The sequence below is a fragment of the Erpetoichthys calabaricus genome, chromosome 8 (genome assembly GCF_900747795.2).
Source record: "Erpetoichthys calabaricus chromosome 8, fErpCal1.3, whole genome shotgun sequence".
Classification (NCBI taxonomy): Eukaryota; Metazoa; Chordata; class Cladistia; order Polypteriformes; family Polypteridae; genus Erpetoichthys; species Erpetoichthys calabaricus.
Genome location: NC_041401.2, coordinates 190,213,244 through 190,239,156, shown reverse-complemented (window position 1 = coordinate 190,239,156; position 25,913 = coordinate 190,213,244). Strand labels below are relative to the sequence as shown.

The window sequence follows — 25,913 nt, the reverse complement described above, 5'->3', positions numbered from 1 at the left end:
CGGGTGCCTGTCAGTGCTGGGTTTACTGCCTTATTAATTACGGTGCTCTCTGCCAATTACGGCGGCATTGCTGTGCTAACTCCATACAACACTGTTACTAGGTCAGTGATGATTCATTTTAAGAGGGTTGAGTCAAGTTAAATAGTATATACAATAAGTAAAAGTAAACTTTTCTAATTTAGTTGACTTCTCCTTAAATTTTTCCGTTATGATTCCAGCAACTCTGCATTCTTCGGAGTCTTCCTCCACGCTGGTCTGTCTCTAGCAGTTGTTTTCTTTAATTAGGGAGGTCTCCTGTTAGCAAATCAGAACATCTAGAAATATAAAAGTATCTTTAAAGCTCTTCAGTCTGCACAGCACCACATGTGAGGTCGGAATCCACCCTGGGTGGGACGCCAGTTCACAGTAAGGCCCCATGGTGTATAGTATGCCAGCGATCGGCTAGTAATGAGTGCATTAAAGTGAGAATGTTTGAATAGGATATAAAACAACAGACCAATGAAAATATGAAGAGTTATGTCAAATCAGTTTACCTGGGGCGTCTGCAGGCAGTGGGTCTGCCCTGCTGTTTTAGCTACGTGACGTGGCGAGTCCACCAAAGATAAAGATGAACAGATGTGAAATGGCGGGCGGCTTAAATTTGTGAGTGGATTTGTACTTCAGGGAGCCCCGATCCTCCTAAATGGGGGATTCAGAAAGTCTTCAGACCCCGTCAGTTTCTGTTTTGTTGTAGATTTAATTTGAAATGGATACACTGGTCGCTCAATAACCCATCATGACAAAGTGAAAACATGCTGTCAGAAAGGTGTGCAAATTTCTTAAAGAATCAAAAGCTGAAATCTCTCCTTCTGAAAGGTTCCAAATTCTTACTTCACTTTCCACGTGTTTCAGGTTTTGGATTCAAGGCAGACGATCAAGTGACCAGCAATTTTTGGTTAAGGATCTGTTCGTGATGAAGGATGGGACACTTCCCATGAGGTTGCGTCGGTCCATGCCGTTCATGTGAGGATTTTAAAAGCTGGTGGCACATCGCAGTCACCTTTCAAGCTTTCAAATTCTTTCTGTAACATTCGGCATACTGTACTTTAAGTTTTTTTTATCTTTCAAGGCAAGCATTCTAGTAAGTTTGTTTTCTGAGTATGGTTTTTGGTGAATGTTCTGTTTCTGACGAAAGATAGGAAGCTTCACTGTTTTTCAGGGTTGCATCAAGTAATGCCGTTGATGTGATGATTTATTAGCTGATGGCACATAGCGAATCCCGTCAATGCCAAAAGGGACTCTGCTCTGTTGGACCCTTAAGCAAGGCCCTTAACCTGCAATTGCTGAGCGCTTTGAGTAGTAAGAAAAGCGCTATGTAAATGCAGAGAATTATTATAGCGATTTCTGTCCACGCATCTGAATTCTTACTTAAGTTTCTACCTCTTTCAGGTTTTGGATTCAAGGCAAACAATTACCGTATATACTCGAGGATAAGTTCTCCTGCAGATAAGTCGGGACTTGATTTTACTGTAGAATTTCCGGTACTTTATAATGTCGGTCGAATGTGGAAAACTCACGCTATTGATCCAAGAGATTATGATATGCTAACGCCCACCTGAGAGAGTAACCACGGAGCATACGGCCTTTGTTTTCTATGTATTGTGCCTACGTGACCACACGGTAATACCTGAACTATTCTGAAGTGACGTTTGCACTGTTTTGTGTTTTTTGTATCATACACCTTTATCGTAAGAGCATCCCTTATCTACGATGGAGCATTTGATCGCAAGGAAATATGAAGCTGGTTTTAAATTAAAAGTCATTGGAGTGGCCAAAGAAATTGGTAACTGCGCCGCTGCTACAAAATTCAATGTGTCTGAGAAACTGATGTGAGATTGGAGGAGGCAAGAAGATGTAAAAAAAAAAAAAAATGAAGTAATTCTGAACGGGCGTATAAGTCGGGGTCTGATTTTATGATCGATTTTTTCAGGTTTTAAGACCCAACTTGTATGTGAGTATATGCGGTAAGCGACTCTTCACTATTCAGGGCTTGGGTCGAGTGACGCCACTGATGTAATGATTTATAAACTGGCAGGACGTGGGGATTGTTGTCAGAATTCTTACTTGACTCTCTGTATGTTTCAAGTTTTTGATGCAAGGCAAATGATCGAGTGACTACGATTGTTATGAGTATGTGTTTTGGTGAATGTTCTGTTTCTGGTGAAAGACAGAATACTTCCCTTTTTAAAAGGGATAATATCATAACATAATAACATTTAAACAGAGGAGCGTGTCTTGTTGATACTGGTGTTTAAGAGCCTGATCATCACACTCACTCACTCAGGCTCTGCCCCCTGCTGACCACATCTCTCTGTCTCTTTCAGGCTCCACCCCTTCTGAGCACATCTCTCTATCTCTTTCAGGCTCCACCCCTTCTGAACAAATCTCTCTGTCTCTTTCAGGCTCCACCCCTTCTGAGCACATCTCTCTGTCTCTTTCAGACTGTATCCAGCAGGGGCTGTCAGCTCCTTTGTTGGAATAAGTTCTTTTGTAATTGCAGCATGTTACATAACCCGAAACAATATAGATATAATATAAAATGGTGATACCCCTTCCTTAGTGATACGGCAGTAAGAAATCACTTAGAGAAATAATCTTAGCTTTCTTTAATGATGGTTTACGCAGCATAACAGACGAAGGAAGCCATGACAAGACCTTCGGGAATGGGGGTCCAATGTATAGAGCCTGCCATTTTCATCGCTACGTTGGAAGGATTTTCCGGATTGGATGATGTTATCTCCCATCCATCCGTCAGCTTCAAAGGTGTGCCAGGCAATGTTCCAAGGCTTTATACTCTTTCTTCGTGTGCAGGCCCCCACTTTGGTGAATCATGCTATTCCAAACAAGGAAAAGGGGATACAGTTTCATACTGATTTTGACATACAAAAATAGTATACAATGCCCATTTTGCAGTTGTCCCTGTATTGTCTCCTAATGCTTGCGTAGCAGATCTAAATGATGAGCCCCTGTGCTGAATATGTGTGCACTGTGCAAGTGAGTAGAAAGAAAAGTAGATTTATAAAATATTTTTGTACAGAGGACAGTGACGTATTAAACTTATGTTACACAGGCTCCACCCCTTCTGAGCACATCTCTCTGTCTCTTTCAGGCTCCACCCCTTCTGACCATATCTTTCTTTCAGGCTCCTCCCCTTCTGAGCACATCTCTCTCTCTCTCTTTCAGGCTCCACCCCTTCTGACCATATCTCTGTCTCTTTCAGTCTCCACCCATTCTGAGCACATCTCCCTGTCTCTTTCAGGCTCCACCCCTTCCCTTCTGATAGCATCTCTCTCCTCCAGGCTCTGCCCCCTTTCCATAGCGCCTCTCTCTCCCTCTTCCTCTACCTAACGTAACTCTTTTTGATACTAAAACCTGTCATGCTAATACTGCATATACACTGCTCAAAAACACTAAGGGAACACTTAAATCACACATCAGATCTCGATGAACGAAATATTCAAGTGGAATTACTGTGTAATTCTTTATGAACAAACTGATGTAACGACGGTAAATGGAAACCAAAATCACCAACCCACTGAGGGCTGACTCAGCATCACTCCGAAAATCAAAGTCAAAAATTGACATCCCAGCCTGATCCAACTTGCATACATTTCACCACAGCAACTCCTAATGTGACTCAGTAGTGTGTATGGCCAGCCACATGCCAGTATTGACTCCTGACAATGTCTGGGCATGCTACTGATGGGACGGCAGATGGTGTCCTGGGGCATCTCCTCCCAGACCTGGATCAGGGCATCAGTGAGCTCCTGGACTGTCTGTGGTGTTACTTGGTGTTGAAACATAACAGTCAATTGGATTCAGGTATGGCTAATGTGCGGGTCAGTCAATGACATTAATGCCTCTGGCATCCAGGAACTGCCTATACACTCTGGCCACATGAGGCCGGGCATTGTCCTGTACCAGGAGGAACCCAGGGCATACTGCATCAGCGTAACATCTGACAATGACTCTGAAGATTTCATCCTGGTACCTAATAGCAGTCAGGATAACACTACCTAGCACATGGAGGTATGTGTGACCCTCCAAGGATATGCCCCCCCGCCAGGACATCATTCACTCACCACCAAACTGGTCATGCTGGATGATGTTGCAGGCTCCATAGGAGTCTCCAGGCTCTTTCACGTCTGTCACATGTGCTCAGTTTGATCCTGCTCCTGTCTGTGAAGAGAATGGGGCGCCAATGGCAGAGCTGCCAATTGTATATTCTCTGGTGTATGCCAATTGCACTGCATGGTGATGGGCTGTGAGCACAGGTCCCACTAGATAACGTTGGGCCCTCATCCCATCCTCATGGAATCTATTTCTGACAGTTTGTTCAAAAACATGCACAACAGTAGCCAGCTGGAGGCCATTTTGTAGGGCTCTGGCAGTGCTCCTCCTCTTCCTCCTCACAGTAAGGTGGAGATACCAGTCCTGCTGCTGAGGTGATACCCTTCTACTGCCCAGTCCAGCTGTCCTTGTGTAATGGCCCGTCTCCTGGTATCTCCTCCATGCTCTTGAGACTGTGCTGGGAGACACAGCAAACCTTCTTGTGGCGGCACATTTGGATGTGCCATCCTGGGGGAGCTGGACCCCCTGTGCAACCTGAATCGGCAGTTGGTACCGCCTTGTGCTACCAGCAGTGACAAGAACACTAGCGAAACAGAGAACTAGAGAGGAATCAGTCAGGAAGGGTAAGGAGAGCGCAATCGTCTGTGGCCACCATTTCCTTTTTGGGGGTGTCTTGCTGTTGCTTCTCCAGTTCACCAAAGCAGGTGACGTTGATTCACAATCTAACTGGACAGATTGATAGACTGTCATGATTAAGTGTTCCCTTCATTTTTTGAGAAGTGTGTTTTACATTTGTTAGAAGATGACACACTTACCTAAATATCTTTAGTTTTGTTGTTTTTGTGTGTTTGTGTGCCTTTTTCAACGCTTCCAAATATTCAGAGAGCTCCAAATTTTGCAAAAGAACATGAAACACGAGGTCCACTAACGATAAGTGGGAATGACAAGTACAACCTCCTGAATTAAGAACTCTTTCTGTGCAGTTTGTATTTAAGCCTTGTAATTAAACATGTAAAAATCACAGAGGGAGCTGTCACCAGTCCTTATTACAGCTAATCAACCACAAAAAGATCCTAATGCAGCATTTAAAATGAATGTGCTCCGACCACGGGAGTACAGCGTTATTGAATTTCAGCATCAGAAATCAAATCTGCATAATGGAATTTAGCCTTGGATAAATTAACAAATTGAAAGTGTTGGAGCAATGAAACGATCAGAGTGGCGACAGAGGTGGAATATTTAGAGGTTATCCCCAGCTGCACAGCGATTGTGTTCATCTTGTCTCGCCTCAGTCCGCGCGGCTCCAGCGTTTTAACCCGAACAGTTTAATGACTTCATTCAGACCAAACGGAATTAAAATACGCTTCTTTATATGAAGTTATATGCAGTATACAGTAAATGTTTCATAAAAGGTACTGACAGCTGTCTGTTATAATACAGTATCTATCTATCTATCTATCTATCTATCTATCTATCTATCTATCTATCTATCTATCTATCTATCTATCTATCTATCTATCTATCTATCTATCTATCTATCTGGACACTGGCAGAGCATGCAGACTCCACGCTAGCAAGGTCCAGGCCAGTATCTTAACACCAGCAGGGTCCAGGCCAACACCCTAACCTGGCATTCTTAACAAGTAATATGTTAAAAGTGCCTGAAAATATATGTGTGTGCTTCATCTGCTCATAATGCCAATGTACAATGGATGGCAACCCAACAAAAGCAATTACATGAACTAGCCAACCCGCGGCGTAGCATACGCTGCATAATTATGTATTGATGGGTGAACACTTTCTGAAAGACACAGTTGTCCAAATGGGGTGGGTTTGAGGATACGACTGTAAGTGAATGAAAAGATGGAACTCTGGAGAGAGCAACAAACAATTGTCTGTGACTGAAACTGGTTTTGGCAGATACAGGCATATCTTTTTAAAAGTTTGTCGCTGCGCCTTATTAATTGTCATTGCAAAGGTCATTCTAACAGGAAATTGTCTGCGTGTAAAAGTAAAAGGCAAATTTGAATCTGATGGGGTCAGGGAAATCTGGGGAGTATGGACAGTTTGTGAGGTAGCAGCTGCAATTGTTTTACACTCCAGTACATTGCGGTGAATGCTGAGAACAGTCAGTCTAGTGCCTTTACTGAGACTTCTTGCTGGCAGGAGGTTTCTGAGAAGCATGACGACTGAACCAATTTTAAGTTTGACTTTATGCGGAGGCATGCCAGTGGGTGTAATGGCTGCCCGGCGGGTCATGAGAATAACACCGCCGGATCGCCAGTCGGCATCGTTTATGGTCGGAACTACGATGGTATGTGATCATCTTCGAACCTCTGACTTTCGTTCTTGGTTAATGAAAACATTCTTGGCAAATGCTTTTGCTCTCGCGCGAATTGTTGGCTCTGTAATGCGTGTGCCATGGTCAGCTACTTAGTGGATTGTTGGTGGGCGGGGCTCGGTCTTGTGTGCGTCTTGCTTGCCATGGACTTAGTGAATTATATATTAGATTATATACTGTCTGTCTACTGTCTATGTATATGGTACTGTAGATACAGTAATATTTTTGGTTTACATACTTTTCACATGTGTGTATCTACAGTGCCTTCAGAACCCTTCACTTTGTGTCAAAATTTGTGCTATTTGAGTCTTGTGCTAAAATCATCTAAATTCATTGTTTGCTTTATCAGACAACACTCAGCACCCCAGAATGTCAAAGCAAGAACTGAATGTTAGGGATTTTTTGCATATTTATTAAAAATAAAAAAAACCTGATACATGTAAAAAAATATTGTGTATCATATTAACAAACTACAGTGGTGCTTAACACTTTATTAACAAAAAATGAAAAGTAATGATCTAATTAAAAAATCACGTGGTTTAAATACAAGTTATTATGCAGAATGAACGTTAGGAGCTTGAAATCAATTGACAGCCCACTGCTTATTTTCAAACCTGATAAATGGTGAAAGGTACTATATATTAGACAGATGGATGTGAAAGGCACTATATATTAGATAGTGAAAGATGCTATATAATAGATAGGAAAGAAAGAAAGAAACATCATTAATCCTGCTATAAGGGGGAGGAAGGAAAGAGAAAGAAAGAAAGAAAGAAAGAAAGAAAGAAAGAAAGAAAGAAAGAAAGAAAGAAAGAAAGAAAGAAAGAAAGAAAGAAAGAAAGAAAGAAAGAAAGAAACTTCATTAATCCTGTAGAAAGAAAGAAAAAAGAAAGAGAAAGAAAAACTTCATTAATCCTGTAGGAAGGAAGGAAAGAGAGAAAGAAAGAAAGAAAGCTTCATTAATACTGTTGGAAGAAAGAAAGAAAGAAAGAAAGAAAGAAAGAAAGAAAGAAAGAAAGAAAGAAAGAAAGAAAGAAAGAAAGAGAAAGAAAGAAAGAAAGAAATCTTCATTAATACTGTAGGAAGGAAGGATGGAAAAAGAAAGAAAGAAAGAGAAAAAGAAAGAAAGAAATCTTCATTAATACTATAGGAAGGAAGGATGGAAAAAGAAAAGAAAATTTCATTAATTCTGTAGGAAGGAAGAAAGAAAGAAAGAAAGAAAGAAAGAAAGAAAGAAAGAAAGAAAGAAAGAAAGAAAGAAAGAAAGAAAGAAAGAAAGAAAAAGAAAGAAAGAAAGAAACTTCATTAATCCTGTAGAAAGAAAGAAAAAAAGAAAGAGAAAGAAAAACTTCATTAATCCTGTAGGAAGGAAGGAAAGAGAGAAAGAAAGAAAGAAATCTTCATTAATACTATAGGAAGGAAGGATGGAAAAAGAAAAGAAAATTTCATTAATTCTGTAGGAAGAAAGAAAGAAAGAAAGAAAGAAAGAAAGAGAAAGAAAGAAAGAAACTTCATTAATCCTGTAGAAAGAAAGAAAAAAAGAAAGAGAAAGAAAAACTTCATTAATCCTGTAGGAAGGAAGGAAAGAGAGAAAGAAAGAAAGAAAGCTTCATTAATACTATAGGAAGGAAGGATGGAAAAAGAAAAGAAAACTTCATTAATTCTGAAGAAAGAAAGAAAGAAAGAAAGAAAGAAAGAAAGAAAGAAAGAAAGAAAGAAAGAAAGAAAGAAAGAAAGAAAGAAAGAAACTTCATTAATCCCCCAGCAAATTGCAGGTTATAGCAGCACGTAGCAGCAGGTAATAGACACAAATAAACATATAACAAGAGTTATAATAATGATAGATATGCCAACAAGGTATAAGTGCACATATAACATGAATTGCCTATAAGTAGATCATTAAAGTAGTCATTTACTAAGTGATTAGAATTTAACAATTTGACTGTGCTGGATTACAAGTCAGTCATAGTATAATACTGGAGTGTAGACATGTTGCTTGCTGTTCTTCTGCTGCTACTATGGCTGAAGGAAAAAAGAGGAGGCACAGAACTGCTGTCTGTCTGTCATATCTCTGTCTGTTACCATTAACATTGTAGATTCCATTTCTCCATAAAGCACATCGTGTCATACTGTATGCCTCATAAGGGTGTGAAGGTCTAGGTGCACACTACGTGATTGACCTACAAAAGGTGGTAATGTTCAGGTTCAGTAGACTTGTTCTTGTTTTTTCTGTTTCGTTTCCTTTATTAAATCAGGTAAGTTAAGTCAGCTGGAAAAGTGAGGGATTGATTTGCTACTATTGAATAAATAACTCCTGTTCAAAACCCCTATTTAGAGATGCAGCTTCACAAAGGTAATTTATTAGTACAAGTAGTAGTCGTTGGTAGTATTGTTGTTGATGTTGTTAGTAATGTGTCCTAATGTTGCTTTAGGATAAAAGGCTTTGTAGAATGAATGAATGAATGAATAATTCTGAGAATGTGAATAACTGAAATTTGGGAGTTTGGAGGAAGATTGTTTATGTAAGCCCATATGGAAGGAAGGCATAAGGAAGATGAGAGCGTTATTGTAGTGTCCTTATTATTACCCAACCAGCATTTCATCAGCCATTTCTACACATTCTTGTCCAGTTCAGAGACCTGGGGAGGTGAACCCTGTCCTGTGTGAACTGGGAGCAAAGCTTAAACCAGTCGGAACAGGACAGAGGCTATCATTCAAATGGGTACAATTTAGAATCACTAGCTACCAGTTTATTATTATTATTATTATTACCATTCTGTTTTAGAATAAACTGATTTGTAATATGAAAGAATGAACAATTACTTCTGCACCTCTGCATTGGAATAATCAAGTTGGAAAGTGAATGAATAAATTAATTATTATTAATATATTAGTATTGTTGTAGTTGTTAACTATCTTCACCATTATTTTTTATTTTTAATATAGTTAGTTTGCTATCCCTCCTCCCTATAACTGAATAAAGTGTGTTTGAAACTCACCGAATGAGTTATTCCAGTTATTATCCTCATCATTAAAATGATTGTTTCTTTTTTATTTTTAATATAGGCAGTTAGCTAACTTTCTCACCTCACGATGAATGATTGAATGAATGAAATATTACAATTTTTACTCTCATAATCTTTATGTATTTATTTGTTTTTAATTTAGCCAACTGGCTTACTCTCCCACCTCCCTATAACTGAATGACGTGCGTTTGAAAATGCATGAATGAACCGTTACAATGGTGGTCATCATCGTTTATGTTATTTATTTTTATTTTTAATAGAGCCAGTGCCCAACTCATAATGACCAGGTTAGGTATATCTGAATGTGAATGAACAAATTATAATAATTATTACTGTCATTGGTATTATTAGTTATTTGTCTTTAATATAGCCTGTTGATTTGCTACCCCACCTACCTAAATGAACTATCACAATTATTATTGTCATTTTCATAATTAATATTATTTCAGTCAGTCAGTCAGTCATTGTCCAACCCGCTATATCCTAACTACAGGGTCACGGGGGTCTGCTGGAGCCAATCCCAGCCAACACATAGACGCAAGGCAAGAAACAAACCCCAGGCAGGGCAGCAGCCCACCGCAGGGCACACACACACCCACACACCAAGCTCACACACAGGACAATTTAGAATCACCAGTCCACCTAACCTGCGACTAACCTGGACTGTGGGAGGAAACCCATACAGACACGGGGAGAACATGCAAACTCCACACAGGGAGGACCTGGGTCTCCTAACTGCAAGGCAGCAGCACTGCCACTGTGCCGCCTTTAATATTATTTTTTATTTTAAATTTAGCCAGTTGACCGGTTATCCAATATCTGGATAACTGGATTAAGAAGGTGTTTAAAACTGAATTAATTAACTGTTGTTATTATTATTATTTTAATTATCTTCATTATAAGTATTACTATTTTTATTTTTAACTTAGCCAGTTGCTTTGCTTAGTTCTTCCATCCCCACTTTGAATGTGAGTGGACATACAGTTCCAATTGTTATCATCGCTACTCCTATTATTAGTTATTTATTGTTATTTTTATTTTGACTGCACTGGGTGTGTCTGAAAATGAAGGACTGGCCGGCATGTTGAAGTGCAGTGCTGCCCTTTTCTGACTTCAACTACGAAGTGCCATTTGTACCCCGAGAGTCTCTAATGCCTTCGGTGACAGAGCCGTCCAAATGAGCAGCTTGCCCGAGTGTCCACAGACGACATTCCCAGGGTGCTCTCTCTCTCTCTCCCCCTCTCACTCACTCATTCACTCTCTCTCAATCTCTCTGTCACTCACTCATTCACTCTCACTCCCTGTGTGTCGTCTGCTCTGATGTCTTCTCCCAGATTTGGAGGATGCTAATCCGTCCATTTTGAGCAGCTGCTATGCTGGTATGCAGTTCTGTTGAGTATAACCTTGATACTGTTGCTGTGTAGAGAATGAAAGTCATTAAAATCTACTTTTGGAGACCCCCCCTCCACCCCAGGCTCACATTCTATCAGGGTCAAAACTAAACTTAAACTGTTTATCCATGAAATTTCACATTTCTCATATTGCACATTTGTGGTGATACATTGCTATGAGATGCTAGATGAATGTCTCCATGCAGCACAGGTTTGTGCGCATTTACTTGGAACTGACAGATGACTTGTCTTAGCATTGCCATGTATGAAAAAAATACAACTTTACTTTTCTCAATAAGTAAACCAATGTATTAATTCAAAAGTGCTATTTGTGTTAGCATACATAATTAGCCTCCATATTCTCTCCCATCCCAGCTGTGAGTAGAGTATCTTAGACAGTGACAGTATAATGGGGTCAGCCTACAGCTGACGGCTGGCATCCCAACTATAGCGCCGGCTCCTGTCTTGTGCCTGCTCCTGCTGGGACTGCCCTTGGCACTCTGATGCTGTAAACAGATTCAAGATGTGGAGAGCTGGGTAGTGAAACATGGCACCAAGACATGATACAAGCTGGCATCAATAAGGGCAGAGAGTCTCATGAATGGACCTGCAATGTGCAGACTCAGTCCAAAATGGCAAATGCCTCTTAACTGAGTTGTGACCCTGATTGGGTCTTACTAGAAACTTGGAAAGGGTTTAGAGATGTTGTCTGCTTTTGTAAAGGTGTTATTGATTGATGTGCTTCCCCATCCACCTAAAGGAGCTCTGTGTGGGCATGAGCATGGGCATGACTGGACTGGCACTATGAGCATCTATCTATCTATCTATCTATCTATCTATCTATCTATCTATCTATCTATCTATCTATCTATCTATCTATCTATCTATCTATCTATCTATCTATCTATCTTATCCTGCCAACTATGCTAAAATATCTATATCTATCTATCTTGCTTACTATACTAAACTCAGTATCTATCTATCTATCTATCTATCTATCTATCTATCTATCTATCTATCTATCTATCTATCTATCTATCTATCTATCTATCTATCTATCTATCTATCTATCATATAGTGCCTTTCACTCTACCTGTCTATCTGTTATATTGGTCCTTTCATATCTTTCTGTTATACAGTGCCATTTTTATCTGTCTGTATAATTATTCTTTAATTATTTTAACTATGGCACAGGATGAAGTGGGTACCCCTGCTGCCTCGCAGATTCAGGTTTCAGATCCCCTGCCCAGGTGTGCAGCACTGTAGTGTGGGCATATGACGCCCTGCCTGGGTGCAATGCTGCCAGGATAGGCTGTAAAATCTGAATTGCGAGTGGATGAATGGCGTTGTCATTATTATCAGCTACTCGAGCTCTTCGTTAGCGAGTCCTTAACTTCTCCCCGTTCATGAAATCTAAAAGTGTTGTTTCGTACCTTTGGGTGAAGAGGTCCGTGGACTCTGGTGGTCTCTTCCTTATTTCAAGCAGAGACGGAGCAGAGCTTGACCTACAAAAAATAATAAATAAATAAGAAAGAGTGCCCACGTTATAATCTGTAAATCGTTTTGGACAGGAAATACAGTTCCCTGGTATCCATACAATATAGGAAATTAATTTAAGATGAAAGGAGGGTCTCAAAGCTCGGTTGAACAAATACAAAAGCACCAATCCCAGATGAGCCCACATAATCAGGCCTGCGCGGGACTATTAGTGGGCTTTAGGACTTTCGGCGTGTCATTCGGCAGGCTGCTTAGGCGCCGTAGCGCACTCACTGCATGTCGCTAATCTGCTTGTGTAATAAATCCAAATGCTGGAAATATTGTTAATCTCCTAAGCCGTTTTTCCACTGAAATTGGGATAAATTCCTTCCAGACGTTCTTAGAAATTTGGTCTCATTGTAATTGTTTCTTTCAGCAGTTTATGCGGAGAGGGGGAAAAAAAAGCCGCGTCAGCAAATCCTTCAGCCTGAAGAACAGGATATGACTGACGATGGATATCTATTTCCATTTTTATAGAAGTTCAATATTGAAAACATTTCAGCTGGATAATAATGAAAGGTCCAAGCAACAAATCCAGGATTTGAAAGAACAAGATTTTAATAAAAAATAACTGCCGCACTTCCTTACCTGTCTTAACCCGTTAGCCGTTAACGGTAATTTCCATGCGTGCGGATTACGTCGCGTTATTTTTGTTTCTCAAGGGCAAATCCCCTCTGGATTCTGTTGTGTATTCCTTTTTTATGTCTCCTTTTCTTTTTTTATGTATTGTTTTTTCTTATTTAACTAAAGAAAAAGACTAATTATGTTTTAAACACATAATGAACCGCTGTTACAATTTAATCAGCTATTTTTTTTTTTAATTGTAGCTTTTTAAAACAAAAGAAACGGCGAAAACGACGCGCTTTCCGTAAACAGGGATGATTCACTGTTGCTACACAAATTTGAAAAGTTCAATTTAATCACTTAATTCTGATATTTATAGAGGCAAACAGCCACCGTCCTACGGATTACATTATCTCGATGGTGTCACCTCATAATTACAGCGAGGACACATTAATTGTGGCTGCCATCGATGGCTCGCCTGCTCCTCTTGGGGAAATTTCACTTTGTTTTTTTTATTACCTTTATATAGAAAAATGGTTTTCGCACATGCAATTGAACTTGCCTCATTGTAAAATGTAATGTTCAAGTGAAATTAAAGAAGAGTGCCACGGTGGCATTGTAATATGTGCCCAGAAACTAAAATAGGATGACGTAGTGACGTTATAATGTATACCTGGAAATTACAGAAGGGTGACACAGTGACATCATGATATGTGCCCAGTGAGTAGGCTATCTGTGTATGACTTAGCATCCAATCGAAATTAAAGAAAGGTGGCATTATGATATGTGCCCAGAAAATAGAGAGGGGTGAAATAATGGAAATGTGCCTGGAAATTACAGAATGTTTCCATGGTGATATTGTAATATGTGCCCGGAAATTAAAGAAGGGTGGCATAGTAGCACTTTAATATATTTTGGAAAAATACAGAAGACTGGCACTGTGGCATTTTAATATGTACCTCTAAATTAAAGAACGGTGGCATAGTTGCACTATAATATGTAAAATTACAGAAGGGTGGCACTGTGGTATTTTAATATTACCTCTAAATTAAAGAATGGTGGCATAGTTGCACTATAATATGTAAAATTACAGAAGGGTGGCACTGTGGTTTTTTAATATTACCTCTAAATTAAAGAATGGTGGCATAGTTGCACTATAATATGTAAAATTACAGAAGGGTGGCACTGTGGTATTTTAATATTACCTCTAAATTAAAGAAAGGTGGCATAGTTGCACTATAATATGTAAAATTACAGAAGGGTGGCACTGTGGTATTTTAATATTACCTCTAAATTAAAGAAAGGTGGCATAGTTGCACTATAGTATGTGAAATTACAGAATGGTGGCACTGTGGCATTATCACTGTACTCGGTGATTAGGCCCTCTGTTCAAAACTTAACACTTAATTGAAATTGAAGAAAGGTGGCATGGTTGTATTATACTGTGTACCCAGAAATTAAAGAAGGGTGACATAATGGCATTATAATATGTGTATGTAAATTACAGAGGGTAACATGGTGATATGAGCCCAGAAATTAATGAAGGGTAGCATAGTGACACTTTAATGTGAACTTGGAAATTACAGAAGGGTGGCACAGTGGCATTTTAATACTGTATCTTCCTAGTTATTAGGCAATCTGTCCTTGACTTAGTTGAAATTAAAGAGGGGTGGAATGGTGGCATTATAATATATGCCCCAAAATTAAGAAAGATGGCATTGTAGAACTGTAATATTTATTTTAAAATTATAGAAGGGTGGCACTGTGGCATTATAATACGTATCTGGAAGCTAAAGAAGGCTGACATAGCAGCATAATAATATGTACATGAAAATTACAGAAACTGCCATGATAAGTTGTACCCAGTGATTAGGCCACCTGTCCTTGACATAACATTCAATTGAAATTATAGAAGGATGGCATTGGTGGCATTATAATATGTGGCCAAAAATTAAGGAAGGATGCCATAATGGAATTGTACGATGTGCCAGGAAATTACCAAAGGGTGGAACAGTGACATTTTATTATGTGCCCAGAAGTTACAGAAGAGTGGCACACTTGAATTGTAATATGTGCCTAGAAATGAAAGAAGAGTGGCGTGGTGGCATTGTAATTTGTGCCCAATGGTTAGGCCATCTGGCGCTGACTTAATGTTCAGTTACAATTAAAGAAATGTGGCACAGTGACATTTTAATAAATGCTCAAAAACTAAAGATAGGTGCCAGAGGGGTATTATACCAATTGCCTGAAAATTATATATAAAAAAAAAGAGTGGCATCATTGGCACTATAAAATGTGCCCAGTGATTAGACAATCTGTTTATGACTTAGTGTTCAATTTTAATTTAATATGTGCCCAGATATTGCAGGAGGGTGGTACACCGGCATTGTAATATGTTCCTGGGAATTAAAGAATGGCAGTGCAGTGGCCTTATAATATGTGCCCGGTGGTTAGGCCGTCTCTCTCTCACCTAATGTTCAATTAAAATTAAGAAAGTAAGCATGGTGGTGTTTTAACATATGCTCAAAAATTAAGGAAGGGATCCACAAGGGCATCATAAAATGTACCCAAAAATTAAAGAAGAGCAGTACTGTGGCATTATATTATGTGCCCAGTGATCAGGACTTCTCTCCATAACACATTGTTCAATTGTAATTAAACACATACCACGAAATTACAGTTGGGTGGTACATTGACATCAAAATTTGTACATAGAAATGAAAGAAGTGCAGCACGGAGGCATTATAATATGTACCCAATAATTAGGCCATTGGTGTGTAACTTAATGTTCAGTTGCAAATAAAGAAGGATGGCATTGTGGCATTATACAGTAATATGTGCCCAAAAAATTCTAGAAGGGTGGCAGATCCTTATAAACATGTGCCTGATGACTAAAACTCTTTTTTTTTTTAGACTGGAGTTAATTCATTATTTCACTGTGGCATCTTCAAGAACCAGTTTTGTACCCCAGGGGGTCAGTGCGGTTGCCTCATAGATGCCCTGTCCTGGTCGCTGCCTGTGTGCAGCTGGCGTGTTATCCCTCCGTCTCTGTGGCCTTTTCTCAAGGTGCTCTGCTTTGCCTCCCGCATCCTCAAAGCCTTGAAGGTTCAGCTGGTGCAGCATAAGCGAGGGAGGATATGTGCATGCATGTGCCCTGCAGTGTACTGGCACCAAGTTCACTCTTGGTTCCCCAGTGCTGCCTGGATAGGCTCCAGTACACTAAGACCCTCAGTTGGGTTGCATTTTAGAAAACAGGAGAGTGAAAGTGAGTCTTGACACCCTCTGTGAATTAACGGATCACTCAACTAAATATGTATTAAGCTCGGATTACTTTTTTGACTCCTTTACCCACTTTCAGGTTCAGATTATTTTACAGTTTTGTATCATTTACATCTGACAATTAGGGTGGCATGGTGGCACAGTGGTCAGCTGGTGAGTTCAAATTCTGTGCCCCATGGTCGTTGTCTGTGCATCCACATGTTCTCCTTGTGTGTCCAGAGGACAACCCACATACAGGTACACAGGTAGAGCATTCAAACTCCATACTGCAAGTGACCAGCATGAGACCCAAACTCAAGAAACTGGACATGGGAGTCAGTGGCACTAACTACTGTGCCACCATCACGACTACTGCAGGAAATCCTTGGGTGTAAGGGACTGGATGCTGTGAAGGCGCCATTTTCTATGATATTCTCCTACTGATTACTTCTTCAGTCATATCACGTGCCAGGATGGCCATTTCTCAGTTTTTTTTATCAACTTTGTTTCCACATGCTCAAGGCTTTACTTTTATTTTCATTCATCTTCTTGCCTGCAGCATTCATTATCAGGCTTTACAGTACTTCCTCCGAGTCCAGCCATTTGCAAGCTACACAGCCATCTTGAGGTCACGTCGCAAGCTTGCTGCCTCAATCAGCTTTCATTTCTGCATTTATGAATAAGAAAAATTAGGTGTTTTCTGACCCTGGCTCTCCATTATAAGGACACAGGGGGCAAGGCTGGGATGACATCTTGTCTGTCCTGAGCAAATGATGTATTTACACATCGGATCTGAGAGGAAGGAATATGATGTGTGGAATAGCGCAGCTGCCTCAAAACTTCAGAGTCCTGGGGGCAAATCCTGCAAGTCATACAGACTGCACAGAACAGCAGCTCTGAATTGGCATGAGGTGGGCGTGGGCCTGAGTCTGCCCTGTAGTGTACTTGTGTCCCATCCAGGGATTGTTCCTGCCTTGAACCCCAGGCTAGTGTGATTTTTATTCCTCATTTTTAAATGATAACGTTTACTGTGTGCTGTTTGTGCTTTTCAGATCTATTTGTCTGCCTTCTGTATCTGTGGCCTGTATAGTGCCTTTCCCACAGTATCTATCTATCACTGTATCTGTCGTAGACAAATGGTAGTGAGAACCATGTCCAAAAAGAAATGCTGGGACACTATCCAGCTCGTCCCAATTCATTTGTTAAAGAAAATAAAACAAGTGCATGATGGCATTACAGAACTAAAATAGAGGCTTTAGCCGTCTCTTCATTACACTAATGCTGCCTGGTGTAGCAGGCGTTGTCTGTTTGTGGACCTCAGTCCTGTGGTATGACTTGAATTAAAGTGAGCCGCCTCCTTCTGGGGATGGCCAGCTTTATAGGACCTGGTCCAGAAGGGGCAGAGTCAGTTGAGCTCACTTGGCATCTTCTTCATGCTGAGCCCGGAAGATGACCCTCTGATCTTATACAGTAGTCTACAGTATCTATCTATCTATTATATAGTGCCCTATCTATCTATCTATCTATCTATCTATCTATCTATCTATCTATCTATCTATCTATCTATCTATCTATCTATCTATCTATCTATCTATCTATCTATCTATCTATCTATCTATCTATCTATCTATCTTAATTATATAGTGCCCTATCTATCTATCTATCTATCTATCTATCTATCTATCTATCTATCTATCTATCTATCTATCTATCTATCTATCTATCTATCTATCTATCTATCTATCTATCTATCTATAATAATAATTAATAATTCTTTGCATTTATATAGCGCTTTTACTCACTACTCAAAGCGCTCAGCAATTGCAGGTTAAGGACCTTGCTGAAGGGCCCAACAGAGCAGAGTCCCTATTGGCATTGGCATTTACGGGATTCAAACCGGCAACCTTCCGATTGCCAGTGCAGATCCCTAGCCTCAGAGCCACCACTCCGCCTATCTATGTATCTTAATTATATAGTGCCTTTCTCTATCTATCTATCTATCTATCTATCTATCTATCTATCTATCTATCTATCTATCTATCTATCTATCTATCTATCTATCTATCTATCTATCTATCTATCTATCGTCCCTTTCACATCCATCTGTCTTGGTTATCTTTCACATTTTCCCCTTTTTTATTTATTTATTTACCACTATGTCTCCCTTGCGTGATCAGATGGTATCCCAGTGCCGTCTTCTTCCCCTCTGCCCTCCCATTACTGTTGGTGTATGTCAGCAGTCATAGGCATAGTTTGGGGGGGGGTTTGACAGTTCCCTAATTTTGCTGCTGGTGATTTATTGCCCCTCTCAAGACAAAACCCCTAAAACTGAATTCCTGGCTTTACCCCCGTTAGCAGTTAAAGTCGTGTTTTTGAGATTCAAGGCTAAACTTTATGTGTTTAGTAAACGCGGTGATGATGACAAGCTTACTATCGATGTAAAGTGTTTACTGTAAAACTGTGGGTTTTTGTTTCGTTTTAGTGCATTGTCGATTTTTAAATATATATTTTTGTTCTTTTCTTTTAAGCAGTCTGCAAAGTGCAGATGTAAAGCAGCAAAAATAAATATTTATTCCCCCAGACACCTTTCCAACATAATTTTGCATCTCCAATGGTTTATCCCAAAGAGGAAACCACATTAAATTAGTAAAAGTTAATAGTCAAGTAAGTAAATAAATTCCGTGTCTTTATTCTTTGAGTTTGCAGCCGGCGTGCATTTGAAAGGAATCTCAGTGCGCTTTGAGTTTGTCACTGTTGACTGAGCATACAAGCTCTCTGGAGAAGGCCAAGGCAGCCTGGCTGTTATTTCACTTTGAGCAGGAGCTGCTTTAGAGCCCAGAGACAAATTCCGATTGTATTCTGCAGTTAAAGTCGCTCCCCGATTTAAATTAGTGTTTATTCTTCGCCTATCACCTAATTACATCAACATCATCCAGTGGGTTCATGCTGGCCTGTACATTAATTAAAGTGCTCCCTTCTTAAATTAAGCATAGAGAATGAAATCAATGGTGGGCTGCTGGTGGTAGCATGAGGCCAGCGCACAGAACAATTACTCTGTTTATAGCTGATCTTTAATTGGCTCCGATGCAGAAAAGTAGTCTGGGGCCGAATCCTCCGGCTTAGTACGAGTACAAAACATTAGCCCAATTATTTCTAATTTGGTGCCTACACACATGCAATGAAACAACTTAAATCTAAATATATACATGCATGGAGTCTGTGTGATTAAAAAACACTGGACATGACCATAAATGACCTGTCTGAGCCTTTCAAAGAAGATATTCTCAAAGATGCTGACGCGGTCCTGACTGGCTATGGAAGCCCACTGGGCCTGAAGTATTACCACTGACATGGGGGGCTGAAATCCTCGCTTCAGTAGAAGCCAGCATTGTACACCCAGCGGTGATGTGGCTGATTGTCTCCTCAGCCTTGTTGCACATTAGGCACTTGTTGTTGACCTGATGCTTCACGATGATCCACTGGGGGTGCCTGGTGCTGAGTGCCTCCTCCTGAGCTGCAAGGTCTAGGCTTTCATTCTCCCAGGCCCCTTATTATTCCATCTTCTTCTTCTTCTTCATTCACTAGCACCTCCATTTTTAAAACCACTTGATACTCTTCATGATCACAGGTGTTAATACGATGGTGCTAGTGAGAATGTGGGTGTCATTCATTCATTCATTCATTCAGTCATTCAGTCATTCTTCTACTTTAGGCTCCAATTAATGGACTTGTGGTTAATGGGTATTGTTAATACAATTATGCATTATATTCATTCATTCATTCTGTTTATTCATTCAATCATTATTCATTTATTCTTTCAGTCATTCATCCATTTTACATTTTTTCACATTATAATAATAATAATCATGATGATGATGATGATTATTATTAATAATAAAATACTAAACACTACTATTATTATTATTATTATTATTATTAACATAATAATAATAGTAGTCGTAGTATTTCCTCAATCCATTCTAATTTGCTGTTTTAATTTGTTTCTGTCTAATATGTCAATATATGTCCAACTGGGAGGAGGCCCCGGGGAAGACCCAGGACACGCTGGAGGGACTATGTCTCTCGACTGGCCTGGGAACGCCTTGGGATTCTCCCGGAAGAGCTAGAAGAAGTGGCCGGGGAGAGGGAAGTCTGGGCATCTCTGCTCAAGCTGCTGCCCCCGCGACCCGACCTCGGATAAGCGGGAGACAATGGATGGATAATATGTCAAAGCAGATTATTATTATTATTATTAACATAATGATACTACTACTACTACTACTACTAATAATAATAATAATAATAATAATAATAATAATAATAATAATAGTAGTAGTAGTGGTAGTATTTCCCCAAGCTATTCTAATTTAATTACTGTTTTAATTTGTTTCTGTCTAATATGTCAAAGCAGATTATTATTATTATTATTATATATTATTAACATAATAATAATAATACCACTACTAGTACTACTACTACTACTACTAATGATAATAGTAGTAGTTGTGGTAGTATTTCCCCAAGCTATTCTAATTTACTGTTTTAATTTGTTTCTGTCTAATATGTCAAAGCAGATTATTATTATTATTATTATTAACATAATGATAGTACTACTACTACTACTACTACTACTACTACTACTACTACTACTAATAATAATAATAATAATAATAATAGTAGTAGTAGTGGTAGTATTTCCCCAAGCTATTCTAATTTAATTACTGTTTTAATTTGTTTCTGTCTAATATGTCAAAGCAGATTATTATTATTATTATTATTCTTAACATAATAATAATACTAATACTGCTACTACTACTACTAATGATGATAATAATAATAATAGTAGTAGTAGTGGTAGTATTTCCCCAAGCTATTCTAATTTAAGTACTGTTTTAATTTGTTTCTGTCTAATATGTCAAAGCAGATTATTATTATTATTATTATTATTTACCCAGTTAGAGCATTTCTCATAGTAGGAACAGAAACCATTTATTCACTCATAAATTCTTACTCACAGTTACTCATTACTTTTGCACACCATTTCTTGTATAGTGGATAATGGGGGATAGTTATTATGATTATGTTTTTTTATTTTTATGAATTTCAATGAATTAATTCATTGTATTATTATTCATTCCTTTTTTTCACGTATTCATCCATTTTAGATCCTGTTATTTCTCTGTCATAATTATTATTATTAGTAGTAGTAGTATTCACTATACCATTCTCATTTAATTTTATTTGTAAATAAATTAGACAGAAAGAAGAGTTGGGGTCTAGGGGACCCCGTGTTTAATGTAGGTTGAGAGGACCAATGTCACGTCTAACGTATGCAGGCTGCAGCAACCGTAGAGCAGTTTCCATGAGAGCTCCGTCCTCTTGTGAAGTTAGGACCCCAATGAACAGCTACTTTCTGTCAGATGGGCATGTAAATAGGGGAGGAAGTGGAAGGGCAGGGCTTATAGACACTAGAAGTGGAAGTGACATCAGAAGTCTTCCGGCATTTTCTATTTTACTCTAAAAGGAATGGAAATTGTGTCAGTGCCAGTGAGACACCAAAACCCTTCCACACCTGTGAGACATTCCCGATGTTCGTGTGTGTGTGTGTGTGTGTCTGCTCGACCTTTATACGGCTGGGGTCCGCCTCTATATGGAGATGGACAGGTGGCCTCTCAAAACAGAAGGAACATAACAGAACACATACTTCCACATATGAACATGATTACACAAAAGTGAACTATTATTAACATAAAATAATAACTATTATAAGCATATAAAAAGCAGTTTAAATTAAACAGAAAATACATAAAAAAGAAGCATAAACAGAAAATGCAGAAAATGAACTTTTATACACTTTAACAGTTGCTTGTTGTGGACCAGTCACTGTCATCCCACTGATTTTCCATTTTCAAACTCTTCTGAAGGCTCTGCTGGTCCTGATGTCTTATATTTGCTGTTCTCTCCAAAGTAGGCGTCATCCTCAGATTTATTTGCTGCTGCAAGAGGTGTTGGTGATGCCAGCAGGGGGCGCTTACCCAGGGGTCTGAATGTGGATCCCAATGCCCCAGTGCAGTGACGGGGACACTGTTCTGTTAATATGGCGCTGTCAATTTGGAGGAGATGTCAAACCGAGGTCCTGACTCTGACTCTCTGTGGTCATAAAATATGCCTGGGCATCCTTCGTAAAGACTTCCAGTTTCTAAGATGGTGTCTTTATTGAAATTTTTGAAATATGAACTGTTGAGATTGAAGGGTCCCACTGAGTTAGATTGTCCTTTCTCCTCTTATCTGAACTCTCTTCCATTTGCCAAGTAACCACCTGGTGGTCCACCTCAGCTTCAGTCCTCTTTTGGACCAGTATGTGCCAGTGGCCCTTTGAAACACTTTGTAAAGTCGGACACATGGTTGGCTCTGGTAGCCTGATTGTTAAGTAATGTTCAGCTCCGGCTGATGTCAAGTTCCTTAAGACATCTTTAATATCTGAAGACATTCTGAATATTTGTTTTTTTTTCTCTTTATTTCTTGCAGAAATCCTGAATGGAGGAGTGTACATGGTCCAGAATAAGTTCTTATGCCACGCTGACACCATTCACTGGCAAGACATTGTGCGAAGTCCAAGAGCTGAGGTCCTCGTTCCAACAAATGGAAGTGCAGGATGTGAGTATTACAGACTTGGGGGATTGGGACGGGCAAGTTTTTACAACCAGATTGGACCTCCATTGAATAATTTTATGGGAAGTGTGGTGGGGCAGTGGTATTGCCAAGATTCTGCATGGGTCCTCCAGCCAAGTTAAGCACTATAGAAAGTGGCTCAGTGCCAGAGAAGCCTTCAATCCCTAGCCACATTACCTGTCACAGGTAGGAAAGAGAAGACATTTAAAAATATTCAAAGTCTGCAGATACCTTTGACACCTCATGTGTCCGAACCTCTCTTGACTGGCGCTTCCTCTCTCGTGTGCTCTCCCATAAAGCCTGCTTCTCGTTTTCTGTCATTTTAGATAGATAGATAGATATTTTAGGGCTCCTTACTCGCCTCACGTCTGCTTTTATACGTCTCATCTTTGAAGGTGTGCCTCCTACATCTTTACGCCTTCCTATGTGTCTCAGCCTCTCTTGCTCAGTCGCATCAACAAAGCAAAACTGACCAGTCAGAGTAAAGCCAAAGTAACCAATCAGACTTCCTGGAGGAAATGGACACACACACACACAGACCTTAACATTTTACTAAATACGAGGGGGGGTCATGAAAATGGGATTTATTAGAAAATGGAGCGAACCTTCACAAGACTGATGCTGTCATTTGTCAATGGAGTCTCCACCCTTCTCAATGCACTTGCGCCACCTGCCTGGATTCCAGCAGAATAAAAGGTTTTGTCTTGTCCTCGGCACCACTCGTACCCCCGAGTTATTGTTGAACACACCGTGCCGAGGGGTCCTGCAGTCACTAGTGTGAGTTACTGTGACTTGCTGGAGACCGACATGAAGGGTCTTTGCTGCAAGACAATGACACACACACTGCTAAGAACACCAAGGCCCGTCTGGAGAATCTGGAGTTGGAGGTATTGCCGCATCCTCCTTATTCACCAGACTTGGCACCGTGTGCTTTGCACTTTTTTGGGCCGCTAAAAAAGCATTTGAGTGGTCATCGATTTAAGACAGGTGACGACATGAAGCGATGCACGAATGGCTGCGAGGACGAGACCAAACCTTTTATTCTGCTGGCAGGTGGAGCAAGTGCATTGAGAAGGGTGGAGACGACATTGAGAAATGACGAGATCAGTTTTGTGAAGGTTCATTCCATTTTCTTAACTTTAGCTTGACTCCCCTTCGTAGTCGATGGGAGTGCTGATTAATCAAAGGGATTCCATCCACATTAGCAAAGAGTTCCTGTTCCATATGCACCAACCAAACACAACCTTAAAACCACCTGCCAGATATTGTGTAGGACCCCTTTGTGCTGCCGGAATAGCTCTGACCTGTCGTGGCGTGGACTCTGCAAGACTCCTTGAAGGTGTCCTGTGGTGTTTGTCACCAAGACATTAGCAGCAGATCCTTAACAGGTCCTGTTAAGTGGCGAAGTGGGGCCTCCATGGATCAGACTTGGCCTCCGAACACAGCCCACTGATGCTCAGTCGCTTGAGATCTGAGGAATTTGCAGGCCAAGTCAACACATTGAACTCTTCGTCGTGTTCCTCAAAACATTCCTGAACAATTTTTTTTCCATTGTGTCAAGGTGCATTATCCTGCTGAAAGTGTCCACTGTCATCAGGGAATACCAGCACCATAAAGAGGTGTATGTGGTCTGCAACACTCTTTAGGCAGGTGGTACATGTCAAAGTAACTTCCACGTAAATGCCAGGACCCAAGGATTCCTGGCAGATCATTACCCAGATCATCACACTGCTTAATTTCAGCTTTCCTTCTTCCTATAGGGTGTCTCGTTGTCATCTCCTCCCCAGGTAAATGATGCACATGCACCCTGCTGTCCACACGAATTAAAAGAATCAGACCATGCCACCATCTTCCATTGCTCCTTAGTCCAGTTCTGACACTCACGTGCCCATTGTACAGGACAAGGACCAGCATGGCTACTCTGACCAGTCTGTGAGGTCCTGTGTCATCTGACCAGCCTTATCTCATGATCAGCAATACGTTTTCCAGTCATGTGTGCTGCAGTAGCTCTTCTGTGGATTTGGACCAGATGGGGTAGCCTTCCCTCCCCACGCTCATCAATGAGTCTTGGACGACCCTGTCACTGGTTCACCATTTGTCCTTTCTTGGACCACTTTTGGTATGTCCTAACCACTGCATACTGGGTAATACCTGCTGTTTTGGAGATGTTCTGACCAAGTCGTCTCGCCCATGTCAAAGTCTCGTGTAGATCCTTATGCTTTCCAATTTTTCCTGCTTCCAACACATCATCACCTTCAAGAACCGACTGCTGTCTTGCTCCCTAATATACTCCACCCCATTGAAACGTGATCATCAATGTTATTCTCTTCACCTGTCGGTGGTTTTAATCGGTATGTATTAGGAGAAAGTAAAATGTATAATAATAATTGTAAAAAAAAAATGTGAAAGTGGCCTGAGATGATACGTTGAACAGCAGCAGTAAGTACAACGGAACTGAGTTTCATTGAGTTTTTGGGTGGACGGTCTGGTGGCCCAGTGGTTTGCACCAACCTTAAAGCTCCAAATGCTGGCCTTTGTACTTCATCTCTGCAGAGGTCACATTTTGCCACTTTGACTGATGGCCTTAAAACTGACCCAAAGTGTGGAGGTCTGCAGTGGGCTTCCCATTCAAAACTGGACACTTTGAACTGACAATCTTTAACAATGAACTCCAGGATTCTTTGGTTTCAAGTTGTCAAGGCTGGCCAGTCACTCACTTCCCCGACCCCAAAGTCTTAACTTCATTTGTGATTTAGTGTGAATAAAGTTACATAAAAAGACAAGAACAAGGTACTTTGAGTCCAAAGACCCAAAAAAGAATCCCCGGTGACGTATTTTAAAATGCCCCCGCAGCAGAAAGAAAAACGTCCCTCAGTAATCCCACCCCACTGATACCCTGCAAATTGTAATTTGCCATGCACTGCTTATTATAGGCAGAGTGATCGCGAACACCCAGAGCCACGCAGTCAGGCAAATTTTGACAGGCCGCTGCTGGATGAATGACCCTGGGGTCTG

General features: G+C 40.2%; 1 protein-coding gene across 1 annotated transcript in view; it reads left to right on the top strand.

Annotated features, from left to right (window-relative positions):
- LOC114656393 (receptor tyrosine-protein kinase erbB-4-like) overlaps positions 1-25,913 on the top strand; it is an 833,421-nt gene that overhangs the window by 546,268 nt on the left and 261,240 nt on the right. The window contains 1 exon segment of the mRNA XM_051930298.1: positions 22,755-22,883. Coding sequence (XP_051786258.1) covers positions 22,755-22,883 — 129 coding nt within the window.